Source organism: Genypterus blacodes, unplaced genomic scaffold, assembly GCF_046128005.1.
Source record: "Genypterus blacodes isolate CSIRO-AG114 ecotype Tasmania unplaced genomic scaffold, CSIRO-AGI_Gbla_v1 ptg000330l_1, whole genome shotgun sequence".
NCBI lineage: Eukaryota > Metazoa > Chordata > Actinopteri > Ophidiiformes > Ophidiidae > Genypterus > Genypterus blacodes.
The window spans coordinates 583,550-602,828 of record NW_027467115.1 but is presented as its reverse complement, the minus strand read 5'-3'; the positions used below and the strand labels follow the sequence as shown (position 1 = coordinate 602,828).

The 19,279-nt window shown below is 44.7% G+C and overlaps 2 protein-coding genes across 3 annotated transcripts; both read left to right on the top strand.

Annotated features, from left to right (window-relative positions):
* The first annotated feature begins 883 nt into the window (after nucleotides 1–883).
* On the top strand, nucleotides 884–11,628 carry nlrx1 (NLR family member X1). The gene is made up of 12 exons (XM_076137647.1): nucleotides 884–1,007; nucleotides 1,566–1,610; nucleotides 2,653–2,762; nucleotides 3,168–3,558; nucleotides 3,643–3,874; nucleotides 4,056–5,223; nucleotides 5,528–5,711; nucleotides 5,825–5,920; nucleotides 7,351–7,437; nucleotides 8,354–8,605; nucleotides 8,716–8,926; nucleotides 9,642–11,628. The coding sequence occupies exons 2-12, from the start codon at nucleotides 1,594–1,596 to the stop codon at nucleotides 9,774–9,776; spliced, it is 2,883 nt and encodes a 960-aa protein (XP_075993762.1). The 5' UTR covers nucleotides 884–1,007; nucleotides 1,566–1,593; the 3' UTR covers nucleotides 9,777–11,628.
* Nucleotides 11,629–11,777: 149 nt separating this feature from the next.
* LOC142988464 (Na(+)/H(+) exchange regulatory cofactor NHE-RF3-like) lies at nucleotides 11,778–18,568 on the top strand. Of its 2 annotated transcripts, XM_076137649.1 has the most exons (11): nucleotides 11,778–12,885; nucleotides 13,696–13,723; nucleotides 14,073–14,134; nucleotides 14,216–14,427; nucleotides 14,613–14,684; nucleotides 15,220–15,352; nucleotides 15,437–15,573; nucleotides 15,657–15,864; nucleotides 16,025–16,221; nucleotides 16,315–16,461; nucleotides 17,517–18,568. In XM_076137649.1, the coding sequence occupies exons 2-11, from the start codon at nucleotides 13,710–13,712 to the stop codon at nucleotides 17,547–17,549; spliced, it is 1,215 nt and encodes a 404-aa protein (XP_075993764.1). In that variant the 5' UTR covers nucleotides 11,778–12,885; nucleotides 13,696–13,709; the 3' UTR covers nucleotides 17,550–18,568. The 2 variants fall into 2 exon arrangements, with proteins under 2 accessions (XP_075993764.1, XP_075993765.1); XM_076137650.1 differs by having other exon boundaries at nucleotides 11,778–13,723; nucleotides 15,657–15,858.
* Nucleotides 18,569–19,279: the final 711 nt, after the last annotated feature.

Genomic DNA, 19,279 nt, shown 5'->3' with positions numbered 1-19,279 from the left:
TTCCTTCAGTGTGTGGGAGGCATCAGGAACCGCAATGAAACTGTGGGATGAACGTCTCCTTTAAATGTGTTCCATTGATAATGACGTTTCAAGAAAATGTAACTGAACATCATCACTAAAAACATTTATCAACTGGATTCAGTAGATGGAACTGTGACCAATGCAGAAAATGTTCGATCATGTTTCTCCTCTGTTTCTAAAATCCCTAAGCCTCACTTGTGCAGAAGAAGATAAATTAAAATGATAAATGTTCTCTTTAACATATTAGACTATTCAAATTTGAAAGTGAAAATTAAAGTTACCGAGTGGTATTTTTCAAGAGTGATTGAATATATATATATCAGTATATCAGTAAACAATAAATGTGAATAAGGTAGCGTGATTGTGATGATCTGGTGAATTTCCCCTGTTAGCCACGAGATGGCGGTAATGCTTCATTTACATTTGGTACCAACAACTGCACAAAAACACACACTCTAAAGTTATCTTTGCGTTCCTTCACGTTATTTCCATATATATTTCCATTGATTTTAATGCTGTAGCGTGGAATCCTAAACATCGCTTTCATTACTTCACTGATTCGCTGTTCTTTTTTTGTTATTGTTTTGTAGGTCGTTTGGATCCATTCATTCTATAAGTGAATAAGACGACACAAGAAAACGTAACACATTTCTTTTTACTCGTAGCACTGAATGATTTAATGGAATCAATCAAATGAATCATGAAATAGTAACTTTTCTTTAGACTCCAGGTAGTTCAGTAAAGTCTACAGTCGCGTTTTTCTGATTTCTTTGCTGCAGTCTTTAGTAAAGTCAGCCGTGCTGCTGCAGAGCTGACGATTTTATTCTGACAGAGCTGAACAGGAAGTGTCAAACCTGTGGCTTTGCTAACGGAACGTTGTGATCTTTATGAGCGCAGATGGATGAAGGCAGTGACCGCAGTGTGTGTGTGTCTGTGTGTGTGTGCCGGCTGCAGCTGACAGAGGAACGCGGGACAACCAGACTCTGGTAATCTTTCATGTTTGTTGTTGTTGTCTTCTCTCGTAGTTACTAACTCGGTCACCTTCACAGTGTCCCGGTAAACCCAGCTGCACATGTTTACACTTCCTAGATCATACAGTACACACACACATTCGGTCACACGCTGTCCACGTAAACAAGCAGTGAACCTGTGACATATGGACGCCTCACGACACTGTGGTTAAGCGGTTATTTCCTGTTTTCACTCTTATTGCATGCTACTGCGCGTTGCTGTTTGAGGACATGTGTGTGTTCTGCAGAGTTAAAGGAGTCAGCTGGACTTGATGCACATTTTAAGCGGCTTAATGTACACACAGAGTAATAACAGTGTAAAGACACACACAGGACCTCACAATGCGGCTTGATTCCGCATGCATGGCGCTATATTTGTCACAAAAGTGCGATTTCCTACTTTCCCTGGTTGCTGAGAGGATGTTGCTCGTGACATGAAGAGAATGTTGACATGAATTCTGCCTGGTGACACTTTCCAATGAGCTAAGTGCTGTCCTGTGTGTGTGTTCTGTCTCCTCCCTGCTCTCCACTCAGAGCTGAGGGCCAGAAGGAGAGAAGCAGAATGAGCTCACCGTGTAGGTCAGTACACACACACACACACACACACACACACACACACACACACTGCAGCACACTGAACAACGGATTGTTTCACACACACACTCTGTTAGACACTGATCAGCTGATTGTTTCACACACACACAGCAGGTGAAGTCTCTGATATTCCACATGGTTTTCACACACATGGATGTAATTACAGCTGCACAGGCCGGAGTCATTTGACACCTGGTGACCTTTGACATGCAAGTTCAGACAAGTTAGTTTTAGTGTGAATACCTTGGAGCACATTTGTGAAATACTTTGTATTTTATTGGTTTGTAATTTTACCCTGTATGTGAAACAAAAACCTGTATGTAAATTAGTTTTCCAATATTTCCACAGCAGAACTTATAATGCAAAAGCTTTAGCTTTAATTTGCTGAGGTTTGGAGATAAATTCCACTGAAATGTTTGCTAACACTTCCTCGGTCTCAAACATGAGTTCACCTGCAGAACTTCATCCCAGGACACAATGACCTGTTATCAATCATCCATAGACTCACTGAGGACACTGAGTCTGACTGTGTTCCATGGTATTGAAGCTGTAGGGCAGCTGGATATCCCATAATATACACAGAAACATTCTTATTTTAGTTTTAGATGAAGTTAAATTGGTTTAAACAAGTCTGTCGTTAATGTCATTAAAAGATTCTGACTGGAGGTGATTGAAGCTAAATATGGGGCTTTGTTTTGGCCTCAAACATGACATTTCACCTGCACACACACACACACACACACTTTAATTCCACTTTGAATTATATTTCCATGTTGTAAAGCGCTGTGTGAATCTGCTGCTGTATGAATGAATCGTCTCATCGTGCCTCCTGTGTGTTAAGCTGTAGCTTGGCCTGATTTACATGGAAACGTTTGCATCTTCATCACACCTGTTACCCTGCTCTGTTAGACTAAACCTCATCAGAGTGCAGTTTAGAAGAACATGACAGCGTGAATAAAGAGGTGATGAAGATCTGACCTTCCTACTGAACAAACCTGTGAGATGAGTTCTGTGTCTCCTTCCACAGACAGCTGAGTCTGCTCACAGGGGCGTGGAGGAGGAAGAGGAGGGGAGCAGCTTCTCTCTCAGCCGCCTGCGTTCACTGGAGGACCTTCTGCTCGAGTGCTGCAGAACCAGGTGAAGGACCAACACACTGATGTCCACACATGACAGATGGGATTACAACACTAACTTCATACCAACTGGAACCAGGAACAACTTGGTTGATGGCTGTTATGGATTGTGGAAGCACATAGTTGAAGCTAGCCTTGATGTTACCTACTAACATTCCCAAGGTCTCTAAGGAGAAGAACAAACTCCCTTAAAGTCTTAGCATGTTAGGAAAAAATGGAAGAAACGTTCAACGAGAACTCCAGAGAGGACTCGCCTCCTTTTGAATGTGCAGGGGAAGAAGGGGGACGAATTCAAAGTGACAAGAATGAAACCAAACAGGAGACAGGATATATAAACAACAGTTGGACCTTGATCCAGTAAGAGAAAGTCTCCTGTACCCAACGTGTTCCTTGATCTCTCTCTTCACAGATCCCATAGAGACCCACAGGACACGGCTCTTTCAGTGGTTCAGCCATCTTCCTCATGAGGAGAAACAGTTTGGTGGATACTTCACACCGGAGACCATGCATGTGGACCCTCTGATCCTGGAGAGGAAGCCTGAGGAGAGGGCCGGCCTGGTCTGCTCTCCGCTCCAGAATCGAACCCCCTCAGGCCCCTCTGTCACCGTGCAGCAGCTGTTTGAACCCGGTAACGCCAGCGATAATGACAGAGGACTCAACGTGCTGCTCTATGGGGCTGTGGGAACAGGGAAGAGTACCGTGGTCAGGAAGCTGGTGCTGGACTGGTGTGCTGGGACCACGTTGAGCCAATTCAAGCTCCTGGTGCCGTTCTCCTGTGAGGACCTTTCACAATTAACCAAGTAAGAGTCTTTTCTTTAAGCTCAGTTGTCACTCTCTCTATAGAAGCCTACACACTGACTCTGCTTGGACCCCGTCCCTCACAGGGCCACGTCCTTAAGGGACCTGGTGAGCAGGAAGTACCTCCACCTGAAAAAAATCCCTTTGCTGAGCGGAGAGGGGAACCAGGCCAAGGACGTGCTCTTCCTCTTTAATGGGATGGAGAAGATGAACCTGGACTTCCGTATTGGATCCACAGAGCTCTGCAGCGACCCCAATGAGGCGCTGCCTCCAGGTGTGGTGGTGGTGAACTTGCTGAGGAAGTACCTGCTGCCTGAGGTGAGACACAGCTGAACTGGGTCAGACTGGGTTCCCTTTCTCACATTTGCTTCTTTATATTTGTAAGCCGGACCTTCTGGCAGATATCATGAATCCATCCCACAGACTCCTGGCATACACATCCTGTGATACGATGTTTCCTACCTGCATGTTTCCTTATTGTCTGCTTCATGTTTCCTAGGCGAGCGTCTTGGTGACCACCCGGCTCTCAGCCCTGGATCGCATCCCTCAGAAGTATGTGAGTTGTTACGCTCAGATCTGCGGCTTCAATGATCCCGACCGCCAGCGTGCTTACTTCACCGGCCGGCTGCTGCAGCAGACTGGAGATGGTGCAGAACACCATGAGGCCCAGGCTCTTATAGAGCTGCTTTACCTCAACCTGCAGAGGGAGAGCCAGCTGGCTGCAGCCTGCTTCCTCCCCTCCTACTGCTGGCTAACATGTGCAACCTTACACTTCCTCCACTTCACCAACACCCAGGCTCCTATCCGCACACTCACTGGTATCTACACCAGCTTCCTCAGGCTCAACTTTGGAGGCGAGGTGCTGGGCACAGGCGCTGGCACAGGTGTTCCTATCCAAGAGCACCAGAGTTCCCTGATGTTGTATGTAGTTCGTACGGTCGGAAAGCTGGCGTTTGATGGCGTGACTCACAAACGCACCTCGTTCTCAGAGGAGGAACTGGAACAGTGGATAGGAGGGAAGACCAAGACAGACGAGGAACTACGTCAGCTGGCCATGTTCCGAACTGACGTGCTAGACTTCTTCCTGGCTCCATGTGTGAAACGTAGCGCAGCTTTAGCAGGAGTACTGAGTGAGAACGATGAGCAGCGGTACGTCTTTGCTGTCCCGGCCATGCAGGAGTATCTGGCTGCCCTCTACGTGGTTCTAGGAGAGAACAAGTCGGCTCTGGAGAAGATGACCAAGCAGGTGTCTATAGCCATCGGTTCGGCAGGCGAGGATGTCAACGCCCTCATCACCATCTTGTCCAAGTTCATCCCGCTGCGTATCTTCGCCGTCTTTAACCTCCTCAAGCTTTTCCCAAAGCTCTATGAGAAAATCGTCAGTCACAACAAAGGCAGCATCGCCAGAACCATGGCAGCTGAGATGTTCCGCACTGAGGACAGCCACAACGAGGATGTCCTGGATCAGGTGGAGCAAAGTCTCCTGGGGGTCCACGGCCCTCAGCCCCAGCAGCACAGTGAGGGTCAGCCCTTTGAGCTCTACCCCATCTTCATGGGTGGCCTGCTGCATTATGGGAACCGTGTTCTTCTTCAGCAGCTTGGGTGCACCATCAAGAGCACCACCGTGGTCCAGATCACACGCACCCTCAGGAAGTACCTCGTCAGAGGTAAAGAATGAAATCCTTCAGAGTTTAGTCTCAAACTGGATTCATGTTAGGACAGGTTTCATCTTTAAAGCCCTGGAGTTTACTGGTTTTAGTAATTATACAACAACACTGAGCCTTAGGTCCAGACTGAGGGAACATGTCCTCAGTCCAGGCAGGACCAGACATGTCTGAACCATGAAGTCCTGACTGCTTTGAAGTTTAACACTTCTTTGTAGTTGGACTCAAATGGAAGCTTCTGTTTGATTGTGTCCATGTTCATTTTGTCTCTTATGGACGATGACATTCTCTCTCTCTTAAACCGCAGAGCTCAGCAAGCCTCAGCCCCCAGAGGAGCTCATGGACCTGCTGGTTCTGCTCTACGAGTTTCAGAACCCCCGACTGACCGCAGAAGTTCTGTCCTCCATCAGAAGCATTCGCCTCAGCGACATCCGCATGACGCCGCTCAAGTGCTTCGTCCTTAACTCTGTTCTGTCCTGCGCCCCTGCAAGGTAGAGTCCAGGGTGAAGCTTCCTGTTTATGTTTGATGTCTCTGCTGCACAGTTACAGATGTTTGTCATGGTTCTGTGTTTGTTATTCTGTTGTGTCGTTTGTTTCCCTATAGTTATCAGCTTGAGGAACTGAACCTGTCCTCCTGCCACCTGACCCATAACATGCTGCAGATGCTGAGTCCTGCCTTCAATCACGCACGCCACCTCAAGTAAGACAAACTCAACCTGCTCTCTTGTGGTTTGCAGTGAATTCAACTTTAATTTAACTTTAAAGTCGTCATTCTAGGCACTCAGTTGCTCCTTATAACTCCTCCTCCTCCTCCTCCTCCTCCTCCTCCTCCTCCTCCTCTGTATTCAGGGTTTATTACTTCATGCTTGATTGAACTGTTCTTATCACAGCTCAGCAAACATGTCAAGGTCACAAAGATCTGAATCAAAATGCTAAATGTGACTCAGTGACGTTTAGCGCTGACATTTAAACCGGATTGTTCAGAAGCAGAGTTTCCTGCTGCTCTGGCGTTAACTGGCCCCGAGCCAGAGCAGATCATAAAAGAGGAGCAGGTAACTCTACACTGCTGCAGTCCAGTCCTGTCAGCAGGTCCTGACTTGATTCATGTGATAACTTCTTGCAGATACAATCAGCCTGAATCAGGGACATGAATATGAACATGCTCTGCCATAATCCTGCCTCAGATCTCTGTTTACACTCTTACATCATGATGAAGAGCCTTAATCTGCCCTTAAGATGTTTAGATGCTTGCTTTTGTTAATTCAAGTCATTCAGTGAGTTGTCCTGTGTAATATAGTTTGGATCAAAGTCTGTGTTTACGTGCTAACAAACCTCTATGGATCCTGATCACACAGGAAGTAAGTGAGCTGAAGGGCACTCAGAGTTGTTATGCTAGTAAACAAACCTGCTCTGCTGCTGTTTGTGCACAGAAACACACCATGGCCTTCATGTTTGGATTCCACCTGCTGTTCAAACTTGTAGCTCTGTGTTTTAGTATAACTATGACATCGTCGTTGTGTCTTTGCCCTTTGTCAGCTGTAACATGGAGCACAGAGCCGCAGGTAGCTGCAGCATTAGATCAGTCTGTCTGGACCACAACAACAGAAAAACAAACTTGCAGCATTTCAGGAAACAAATATATAAGTATTAGTACATATATGAAATGGAAAAATGTAAATAGGTCATCCTTGCTGGCAGTGTGACACTTAGTAGCATGTAATGATCTGTGACTCTCCACAGCCTCTTAAAGAGCTGTGACTCTTTACAAACCTCACAGGAAATACAAACTAACACTTAACAAAGATATGTCATGAGATATAAATGTCTCACTAACTGCCTGACACAGCCATCAAAACAGATGGACCCTGGAACTCCCTGTTGTCCTCCAGTGTGCACAGGAGTGGTGGAGCGTGAGAGAGCAGATGGGAATCAATGTGTTTCTGTTCATGAAGGCATTATGAGGGTTTGAAATAGAAGATAAGAACACGGATCATGAGTCCCAGCAGGGGGCAGCATGGAGTTTACCGGGTCAGTGTGTGTGTAAACTCTGCCTGGTTACTGGTTGGTTCCTCAGCATGTGTCTGGTGTGTATCTGTGATTGTTGTGTGTGCTTGTTTCTGTCGTCCTCAGTCTGCAGTTTAACAGCCTGGGCCCCGAGTCTTGTGTTCTCCTGAGAGATCTGCTGCTCGACCCAAAGAGCTCGGTCAGATCTCTACAGTAAGATGAGTCTTTATTCATGTTTCTAATGGCTGCTGTTTGTGTCACAAGGAAAAGAAATGTTTAGGTTTTGTCAGAAACGTTGCTTGACATCGTCATAAAGCCTCAAGAGCAGCAGGAGGCAGAGACGCTCTTATCTATCATTAATGTCTTGTTTCAGAAATCCATTAGCTGCAGTTGTGTTGACCTGAACTCTAAAGTAAATCAAACAAGATGAGCCAGCAAAAACATCCTGCACAATATGAGAACATAAGTGCACGAAATCAGATATTGATTGATTGATCATTGATAGATGTGTGTCAATAAGAATCTGTATTATGATACCTGCCAATAATCTAAACACACACCAGGAAGCTGTTCACCATAAAAGGACTTCCTGCTCAGGCTACATAGGAATGATACGTCTGCATTAGTATATTTGTCTTATTTGTCCATTGTTGCATCTCGTTTTGATCCATGTCAGAAACTGCATCCTTGTTTGTGCATGTCGGGTCTGAACCGTGTAAAACAAGTATAAACTAAACAACATGTAAAGATGCAGTGAGAACAACAAACAGGCATCACAACCTGACAAAGTGCCAAAATGAATCAAAACACATTCTAGTTATTTTCCATAGAACAGCACTCCAGTAATATTTGCTAAACATAAGTTGTTCCAAAAAAACTGTTGATGAAACTTCCTAAATTTAAGGGAAGTTCTGTATTTGGGGAAGTTTGATGTTCTGAGCAGGAAGCTGATGGCACGACCTGTCAGTGAGTGGTTCCTCCCTAAATCAGATGGTTAGTTAGATCCTCACGCAGCACGAGCAGAAGGAGCAGGAGCGTCCCTCAGACCCTCAGATATGGATCCACAGTGTCTCCTTATCTAAACAAAAAGTCTCTATGAATGTAAGTCCAGCGTGTCTCCTTGTCCCAGGTTGTGTGATAACCCTCTGCTGGAGTCTGGAGCCCTCACCCTGCTGGAGGCTCTGCCAGTGAACCGCTCCCTGAGACATCTGTCCCTGATGCACACCGGGCTGGGGGACAGCGGGGCCCTGCAGCTGGCTGTGACCCTCCAGCAGCAGAGCGGGCTGGAGGAGCTGAACGTGGCCTACAACAACATCGGAGACAACGCCGCTCTGGCCCTGGTGGACGCCTGCAGAGAACATCCCAGCATCCACACTCTGCAGTGAGGAGCATGACATCGTCTCTGTCTGAGGCTGAGCAGAACAACTTCACATTCTTCACAGGAAGTCTCTCTGTGGTCTGAGTGTTAACACCTTGTGTGATTGTGTGCAGCTTGTATCTGAACCCTCTGAGCGACGTGGGGAAACAGTCCCTGTACGTCCGGGGGGTCCCGAAGAGTCACAGCAGCAGCGGGCGGAGGGTTCGAGTCCTGGCCTCCGTCACTGAAGGATCAGACCTCTCTGAAGACTGGCACCCCATTCTGAGTGTGATCAGGGAGAACATCTCCTCCTGGGACAGAGAGAGAGTGACACAGCAACTCAAGGTACTCACACACACACTCACACACACTCACACACACACACGCACATACACTGACAGACAGACACAAACATACACACATACACAGACACATACACACACACACACATACACACAGACACGCACGCACACACTCACATGCACACACACTCACTCACTCACACACACACTTACACACTCACTCACATAGACACACACACACACACATACTCTCCCACATAGTCTCACATACACACTCACACACACACAAACTCTCACACACTCTCTCTCACACACACACACTCTCTCTCTCACACACACGCACACACACACACTAGAAGAGGAACTAAAGTGAGTTAATGTTTGGACTGGAATAGTTTATAGACCAAACCTCTCTATGGTTCCTAATAACTTTGATTCTGCTGCTGAGTGATTGATGACTTCTTATCAAGGAGCAGAAGTTCACGTGTCCGAGTTTCCCAACCTAAGGTTCATACACGTGATGTTTCATAATATCAAATGAAATGAATGAATGTGATTTCATGGAAAAGCATCAGAACAGAGCCTCACTCACTTTGTTGTGACTCATTTGGAGTGGTTGTGCTTCAGTTCATGTTGCCTCATAACCTGAAGTACCTGAGAGACTGTGGAGGCGATGTCAGGCCTCCAGCAGAGATGTGCTTTGTGTTGCTTGTTGCATCCCTTGTGTGTTTTCACTCAGTGGGTCCGCCTGTGTGCAGGTCTTCCTCCGGGACCTGGAGTGGGGTCGGCAGCAGCAGCAGAGTGTGTGGAAGAGGCTGCACTTCCGCCGGGTGGAGAAGGGAGTCCGTCAGACGCTGCAGATGCTGGAGAGAAACGCAACGCACAGCAAGTAGCTTAGAATGAGACAGAGAGCAGCAGGGCACAGGAAGGGAAGGGAAGGGATCTGAACCTATGCATGAGGACAGGATACTACAATAACAATGGTAGAAGATACAGTACGTACTGTGAGTCACACAGCGGAGCAGAGCGTCAAACAGAGACACAGACATCTGAAGGTAGTCAGACGGTGAGTTGATGAATAATAAAAGCACTTTTGGACGAGAAAACGTCTCTAAAACAAAGCAGATATCAGAGATAAACACACACACACACACACACACACTGTACTGTAGAAACACTGTAAATCATTATTAATTCATCATTTAGCAGGGAAACACAAAGATATCAGTCGAGTTTAAAAGAGACTGAAGCTCAATTCAGCACATCCACATAAATGAATTCATATATTTTATAATTGCAACTAAACTTAGTCGACCCATGCAGCTTGATTATTGACGATCATGTAAATAAGGAGAGGGTGGCATTTGGCCAGCAGGTGGCAGCAAAGTACAGTCATCCATTTAACTGGAGCATAAGTCAGTCAGGGGTCCTGAGGGTCCTGAAGGTCCTGAGGGTCCTGAGGGTCTCTCAGTCTAACGTTTGGGTTGAGTGACGTAATCCTGCCTCTATTGTGGAGCAAACTATATGTTTGCTTCAGTTTGAATGTGTTTGTTTCTAAATACCCTTAAGCCTCCAGTCTCTGTTGATCTGTGACAGTAGAGTTAACCCTTGGTGTTCCACCCTCACAGTAGAGCACCAAACGTTCTTTAGCAGGAAAGAATTGTGCCGTTTATTATGACATCCCTGAGTTACAGGATTTAAACGATTTTTCCCACCTGAGATTCAATAACAAGGCGTCTGTCTGTGGCACATTGGAGGTGAACAAAACTTCAAAATACACAAAGTCTCTACCTTTGTAGAGTTTGTGTCCTGTTGCATCATACAGCCTCCATTGTTCCTGTCACTCACATTCTAGCTGCCAAATCTCCAGTGGGAAGGAATAAGGTGTGTGTCACACCTGAGATCAGACCAGCAGGAGTCACCTGGCAGCACACTCAGCTCTGCTTCAGACACTTTATCGTTTGTTACTGTGTCTTCCAATTCCACTCAGTGAAGGTAGTGTTGTTAATGAATGAACGCACTCACAGTATTGAGTTTGATGGATGTCTGACATCTTCACAGCTCCTTTCAGATGAAGTGAGATCATGTACAAATAATTCAAACAGAAAAAGTATTTTTTTCTTCCAATTCAAGTTTGTAAAGTTTGTTTTATACCATGATGAACACTGAAACATGTGAAACAAAACTTAGATTGATGCAAACAGGAAGTGTCTAAGTGTAACATGGGGACTTGATCATGAACACAGACTTTGTTTATCTGTGTTGTGCATTTCCGTTTATTTCCAATGACTTTATTTTACCAATATGAGTGTGCTTGTGTTTGGCTGGATGTGGTTAGTGTGTGTGTGGTGTGTGGTTGAAGGAGAGAGAGAGGGAGAGAGACTGTTTATTTTTACATTATTGTTCATAACAATCATACATATCATATTTCTCAGTATCATTGCCATAAGCACAAGCATTTCAGGGAATCACATTGCTGCATTAAGAACATGTCATGAATGAACTAATCTTCCCAGATGTGTCTCTAACTTCACACTTACACACACAGCTGTGTAACATCAATATGTGAACACAACTGATCTGACAACATTAAGCACTTCACTGCAGGTTTATCTCTTTATGAGGGAACACGTGTGTGTGTGTGTGTGTGTGTGTGTGTGTGTGTGTGTGTGTGTTTATGATGCTGTAGTGTTGTGACAGTTACATTCTAAATGTTTCATTAAATGGTTTCTGATTGATCCTTCACCTCTCTTGCCCTGTGTTTGAATCAGCATCTACACCCCAGCTGAGACTCAGCATGGTTGAGGCTGATTAGAGCAGCAGCTGGGTCTGATTTACAATCAAATGATCCACGTCTGTTTCTCATAAACAGACTTTGATTGGTGCCACTTACACAATAACATTAAAGAGAACGCATTACATTAGAGGGAAAAATAGATTTATTGCGTAAATTGTAGTAAAAAGTTTTTGCCTGCACTATAGGTCCTGTGTGTGTGTGTGTGTGTGTGTCAGTGTGTCAGAGTGCTGCAGCTCATCAGGAAGATGAACATACTGCTGAAGCTTTCTTTCTGTTGCATTTGAGAATTTCAATGTCTGCTTTCATCCTTGAGGCAGTCGTTGTCTTTCCTTTCCTCTCCGTGCCATATCATAAATGTCAACATGGTTATATTGATTACTTTGTAACATATTATCCATCACAGTGAAGAGAGTCGACTGTGAGCAGCTAATAAAAAGGAATATTGCAATTTATCAATGCAATGCTGGAATTCAAACAGTGACACAAATAAAGACCTTGACTCTTAACCTGTGAGTCTATTCGTCTCCTCTGCCTCGTGTCTTCATGAGTGAACGTGTCGTAGCCCCGGGCTCAGAGGAGAGATGGAGATGTTTGTATAATAAAGATGAAGAAGCTTCCATCCAGTTTAAGGTCTGGAGGGAAACTCTAAACTCAGTGCAGGGTGGAGTCCCAGCAGTAGAGACCCAGACTCCTCTGAGCCTCACTCTCATCTGTGTGCTGGCCTGCCTCTCTGACGCTCCAGTCAATATTTAACCTATATGGCTGTGGAAACGAGCCAGCGTCTCGGCCTGACTGAGCCTTTTATTGTCCCCTCTGCTGTTGGACCTTGTCCGTCCACGGCGTCGAGGTGTGAGCAGGTAAACAGAGCCTCAGGACTCCATGAAGGACTCCACAGGTAAGCAGGTTCGCCTGGTTCAGCTTCACAAGTTTACTATTCAAATGTGTTACACATTGAAGTATATTTGCTTATGAGAGCACAAAGCAGTGAGCTGTGATGGGTGTAAGTCACACACACACACACACGTTCTGGGTCTGCTGCAGTGTGTCACATCTCTTTATCGGGGCTGAAGAACCAGGAAATCTTACTGAAGTATTCATTTGAGGAAACGGTAAAGTTTTCCTCTAGACGACCTGTTAGATCTGTAGAGCGTCAGCTGTCTCACCTGGAGGAGTATGTCGTCTCTCAGAGCAGAACAAACCCTCAGGTAAATCTACTCCTCTACATCTCCTCTAATTGGAGACTCTACATGGAGCTGAGTATGAGAAAGTAAACTCTGAACAGCAGGAGTTGTATGTTTCTTCTTCTTGGGTATTAAATTAAAGCTCTACTTTAATGTAGAACATTCAGAATGAGTGGTTTGAATGTTCAGTCAGTTCTGTCCTTTTTACTCCCAGTGCAGAGCTTGAGTTGTGTGTTTTGCTTCTTCCCCAGGTTATAGAATGGAGGATTTCTACCAGCAGGGGGTTAATATTGTTCAATGATTTCAGCTGTTAACTTCCTGGTTAAATGTTAGACACAGAGCATGTGTGTGTGTGTGTGTGTGTGTGTGTGTGTGTGTGTGCGCACACATGAGAGGAGGCCAGAGAGAGAGACGGCATTCTGACAGCAGACAGAGAAGAGAGAGATTTAGTGACTAGAAACACATTTACTGAAGGAAATGAAGTGTAATTGTAAATGAAACTGAGCACAGGAGGAGCATGTTTCAGCCATTTGGAGTTGGTTGGTTGAGCTTTTATGGGGACATGTCTTTGCCATCTTCTATAGTGGTGTGTGTGTGTGTGTGTGTGTGAGGGTTAAAGTTAGAACAAACCTTTATTCATTCATCACTGTTCCATTTTTTAAGTGCATTTTCTGTGATCTTTCTGTATTTGTCTGTATGCATTTTGTAAACATGGATGTTTCCCTCAGACACAGCGCTGTTCTGTGCTGTGCTGTGCTGTGCTGTGATGCATTAGAGCAGCACTAAGTGAACTCAGGTCACACTGACCTCTCTGCTGCTGTCTCACTCCCACAGGTCACCACGATGACATGGACTTTCCACGGTAAGTTCAGGTTTAACTACAGACGTCTGTTATTTAAAGTGTTAGTTCCTAATTATCTATCACAGTTTGGTTCTAGATTGTCGTCACATAGATCTACCTCTACTGGGTAGTGGTTCCTCTGGGTAGCCTCCATTAACACATGAGTGATGGGGTGATTACTCTTGATCGAGGCACTAAGCTGTTTGTCTGGAGGTGAATTAAATCCAGAGACCAAATTTCTGGACATCATAGAAGCTTAAAAGCAGAGTAGGTAGTAGACTAGTGTTGGTCCTTTAACAGATGAATCTAGACCTTCTGTATTCTAACATAAAATATCGTGCTCACTGTCTCTGTTGTCTATTTCTCACAGTTTTACCTTCAACCCAAAGGAAGGCATTGACAATCCAGCCCTGGTGATCACCGATGATCCAGGTAAGACAGAGCTCCTGTGTGGATCTGTGGAGGTCATGTCTCTGTGCCGTTCCCTCACATCGTCCCCATGTTCCCACACAGGTCCTGATTACAGCATTGTGCCCAGACTGTGCCGCCTGAAGCGAGAGGAGGGTCAAACCTTTGGGTTTTACCTCAGAAAGGAGGACAACATCCTGGGCCTTGTGATTCGAGATGTTGCACCTTGGAGCCCTGCAGAGCTCAGCGGCCTCAGGGACGGAGACAGAGTGCTGGAGGTCAACGAGGACTATGTGGACAACATGAACTTTGACAGGGTCAGTGTCCATCATTCATCACGACCCTAGAGAGAGAGAAGCAGAAGCAGTATTACACAGACTGAAATGAATCCGAACAGATATTTAAGGGAACAGGAAGTGAGAAGTTGCTCAGGGACACAAGTGGTGACAGCAAAGTAGCATCTGTTCATCTAAGCGTCTAAATCTGTTTAATGGTCTGACAGGTGGTGTGGAAGATCCAAACATGTGGTTCACATCTGTTTCTCTTGGTGCTGAGAAGAGACAAGTATGAACAGGTACAACATCTCACACACACACACACACACACGAACGGCTGCTGTACAGCAACAAACCCAACTAACTAGAGAGCTGTCATTATGCTGTACAACACTATATTCATCACACACAATGTTTTTTATTGCACAACTCTATCTGTCAGACATGATGCCAAGTACCTGCAGGAACCGCTGCCCCAGGAGAGAGACTCTCAATAATAGGACTGCACTGTAATGTTCTTTATCATTCTCTCTCTCTTCCCCCTATCTCTCCCTCGTCTCTGTCTGACTGTTTGTGTTTACTGCCTTGCATGCCTTTATTGTACCTCTGTCTAATCCCACTGGAGGTTCCTTTTGCACACTTAGCCATTCCTGGAGAGGGAATCTCTCTTGGAATGTGCCTTAATTGTGTATAAGAAACAAGCTGTTAGGGTTTGGGATGGTTTGCACTAACTAATCAAATGTTTGGTCTTGTGAGGCACTTAAGAATAGATAGTTCCCTGGTTGATCTTTCTGGCTCTATTCTCTATCTTAACCTGAACCCTCTCTTCTCTAGGCCGTGTCTATGAGTGTGAACCTGCAGACTCTGGCCTCCTCCTCCAAAGGGGACGACTGCTCCAGACCCAGACTGTGCCACATCATTAGAACAAAGGACCATGGTCTGGGAATGAGGATCATCTCTGTGGATGGTAACATAGCAGATGAAAGTTTATCTTGTTGTGCAGCTGTTTGGTGCTGATGGCTCTGATGATTGTTTGGGGGCGTGTCCTCAGGTCAGAAGGGGCAGTACATCCTCAGCACAGTGACTGAGGGTCCGGCAGAGAAAGCTGGGGTCTGCAGTGGAGACAGGCTGATCTGGATCAACGGTGCTGCAGTGTCGACGCTCACGAGCTCCTCTCTCAGCAGAACTGTGTGTACTTCACTCCAAGTGTCTGGTACTTTATCTTCTATGTTGTGTAATCGTGTGAATCAGTGAGTGTGTTTCTGTGTCAGGTGAGGAAGGGTGGAGACTCTGTGACCGTGCTGGTCATTGACAGCCACAGTGAGTTGTGTTACGTCAGAAGGAAGATTCCCATCCTGCCTGTTGTAGCAGTGAACTGCAGCCTGCCACACACAGCACAGCAGATGCATCTGGTGAAAGGACCGGACGGATACGGCTTCCTGCTGCGACAGGAAAAGCTGCTCCTCACACAACGTGAGGGTGAGAGATACACTCAGGTCAACACTGACAAAAAGAAAATACTCAACAACAACAATCCAGGTCTTTGCAGGACCCAGAATAATCAGGATGAGAGACCACACCCTTCTACCATCCAGTCTTTCTATTATCATTAAGTAATGTCATGTCTGTTTGAACCCAGCCCATGTGCTGCGGGAGGTGGATGCAGGGAGTCCTGCTGAGGCAGCAGGGATGGAGGACGGAGACCTGCTCCTGGCCGTCAACGGGGAACCTGTGGAGACTATGGAGCACGAGGACATTGTTCAAAAGATTAGAAGGAGCGGTGATGAAGTCAGCTTCGTCACAATGTCGATGCAAGCGAGAGTCTTCTACAGAGAGGTAAGCACCGTCTTTTACTTGTGTTCTACGTGATCACATGGCAGTTACACACAGTGTGACTGTTCTCCTGTTTCCTGTTTCCTGTTTCTGCAGTTAGGAATTTCTCCTCTGCTGTTCCATGAGGAATCTACTCTCCAGAATGGAGGACTAAAGACCCAGAGTGGAAACCCCCTAAGGAATGGGAAAGGATCCATCTCCCATCCAGCACAACCATACAAGTCTGAACCTTTCCTCTGTCAGGTACACGACATCATCCTATTTTCCCTCCAATAATCTATACTATGATGACATATTATGGTGGTGTTATGTCTGAGAGAATGTTATGACGCCATGTCAAAGTTCAAATGCGCTGCTTTGTTGTTCTGCTGTCTGATGCCGTCGGCCCCTGTGAGATCGCGTGATGCTAAACGCTACTGAGACGGCTCAGCAAGGTTGCTAACTACGTTGCTTTTGTGAAATATCATGTTCAAACGCTTTTACGGCTAATCTTTAGGAGTTGGTGTGTTGTCATCGTCTGTGGAAAAAGTGGGGAATGCTTTATTGGTTCTTTTCAAGAGAACCACGGCAGGTAGAAGCTTGAACCTTAAAATAAATTAAAAAAATTATCAAAATAATAATAATCAAAAAACAGTTTCTCCAACAAAATCTGGCAAATCCAAGAACAGAGGTCAACACAGATCAAGCGAGATAGCTTCATACTGCAGCTCACTCTCTGTGCTTGCATTTCTATAACAGGTGTTGTGGTCATCAATAGCCTACGTGTTGTAAATTGCACACTTTGCACCCCAGCAAGCTTGAAACTTGAAGCGTCGTAACTACTTTAAACTGTGGTAAATCTTACTTCCTGTTTTACTTTGTGGTAGTAGGCTGTACATTCTTACTTTCTTAGTTACTTCCTGCCCCTGTGTTTCCTGTCTGGCGTTCCCTGATTGCCTCCTCCTGTGTGATCGTTCTCACCTGTTCTCCATCAGCTCTGTGTGTATTTAGTCTGCGTCTTTCCCTCTCCTCTGGTCCGTTCCTACTTGTTTGTTCTTGTGTCTCGTGGTTGTTCCTGCTTCGCTCCTCGTCTTTTCTTTTTAAATATGGTTTTGCATTTGACAATGAGCATACAGTTATGGGACATGTTGGAGATTGTTTTTAATACAGAAAGAAGGGGGGGAAATGAGAGAGGAGGAAAGAAGAAAGAAATGTTGACTGTGACCTCAGGGATGTGATACACACTGCATACATGCTGATATATACACCTTAAAAATCTTGAAGATATTCACACATGGAACCTTTTTTCTGCTTTTCAGTCATCAGCAAAACTGAGTGATGCTTTCTTGTGATGAAGAATCAGAATGAACCAAAAGAAAATGACCCAAAGCAGCAGCTGAGGGAGAAGATCAGGAGGCACAAAGGGTTAAAAATTATCGTCTTCTGGGCTGCGAGAGACTTTTGATGGCATCGTCGCGTTAAAACAAGCTCCATGTATATAACATTAACACACACAAAGGCTGATTGACTTTATTTCTTGTGTATTTATCTGACTAATGATGAATTCAGATGCCACATATGAATATTGGAAACTAATAAGAACACAGAGTGGAAGTGAGCAGTGTGCTTGCTCTGGTTTTGTAAATGCAAACTGTAAATACTGTAAATCATAAAATATAAACATTAAGTACAGGGTGACGATGCAAAAACATTCAATATGCATACAAGAGACATGTGAATGTGGCAGCAGGCCCAGGATGATAGATGCATCGTCTCTAGGAATTCGGAAGGTTCCTGGTTTGAGTCCGGGCTCCTCCTCCAGAGCCTATGGAAGTGTTGTTGAGCAAGGCACTGAACCCTTAACTGCTCCTGATGTGCAGGTTGGCTCCTCCCATCAGTGTGTGTGAATGGGAGGCCATTGTTGAATAGATTATATTGAACTTTGCCATGTAAATAGATAAAGACTTGATTATTTTGATAAATAACATAATTTGAATTCTCTATAAAAATGTTCATACACATTTATCAAACACATTCTATTATACTTCTACATTTGTGAATTTTGCTTAGTTCTTTAAATGTCACACTTTGATTTAAATACAATGTTTTATTTAAATTTGTTGATAGAATCTGAATCTGGACTTGGTTCATAATTCTTTGACTTGTCTTAACATTATAAACACATTTATCTGTGCTTTGGTCGAGTTCTCCAAGACTAAGACCTTGTGCTTAGACCTGTGTCTCCTGTGGATCTACTGTATACTAATCAAGAACGTTTGAGTCAATGTACATGGAACCCTGGCCAACATGTATCTGAGACCACAACAAAAAAGAACAATTTCTTTGTTTTTAACAGTTCTATCAATAGAGTCAGAAGGTGCCTGCAATATCACTGAGGTCTGTTGGGCCTTGATGGAGGTATAGACATTTGGTGCCTATATGGTTTGATGATGTCATCTGTTTCTGCAGCATGAGAAAAGTATATGACAACATGTAGCCTTCCTTTGATGTCACCTTTAATGTTTTCACTCATCCTTCCTGATGGAACCTTCAGGTCGACCTCACACTTCTGCCTTAACGAACCTGGAGACCTCATCTGTCCTTTGATTTACAGTCCGTGAGAACAGAGTTTAATAGATACGTCTATGAACTGTATATACTGCAAGTTTTATTCAAATTACAATGTATCTGATTAAAACATCAAATATACAAACAGTTTGGACAACAAATGATTTTCATCTGAATCGTCCAATGGTTGCTAGGTTCTGGTTAGGGTGCCACAACATTGTGTCAGGTATTAATTTTACAATTTTCCAAAATGATTGTTTGATTCAAGTACTTCTGTTGAATACCAAATATAACAGATAGGAAACCACTTTATCTACACAAAGAGTTCAAACAAGCAATGAGGAGGAAGAGTGACGCGTGGTCCTACTGCCGGCTGTGTTCATTCCTGAGAAAATTCCCACTTTTTCCCCCATTGACTAATACATTGCATCTTAACTCAATTAAACACCTTTAAAACAGTCTTTAGATAATCGATCAAATAACACAGAATGTGGAGGCAAATTGCTTTATGGTC

Coding starts and splice junctions, on each gene's coding strand:
- nlrx1 (XM_076137647.1), top strand. Junction 3,875..4,055: donor GGAAGTACCTGCTGCCTGAG/GTGAGACACAGC, acceptor CATGTTTCCTAG/GCGAGCGTCTTGGTGACCAC. Junction 7,438..8,353: donor AGCTCGGTCAGATCTCTACA/GTAAGATGAGTC, acceptor TCCTTGTCCCAG/GTTGTGTGATAACCCTCTGC.
- LOC142988464 (XM_076137649.1), top strand. Junction 15,574..15,656: donor GCTCCTCTCTCAGCAGAACT/GTGTGTACTTCA, acceptor TTTCTGTGTCAG/GTGAGGAAGGGTGGAGACTC. Junction 16,222..16,314: donor CGAGAGTCTTCTACAGAGAG/GTAAGCACCGTC, acceptor CTGTTTCTGCAG/TTAGGAATTTCTCCTCTGCT.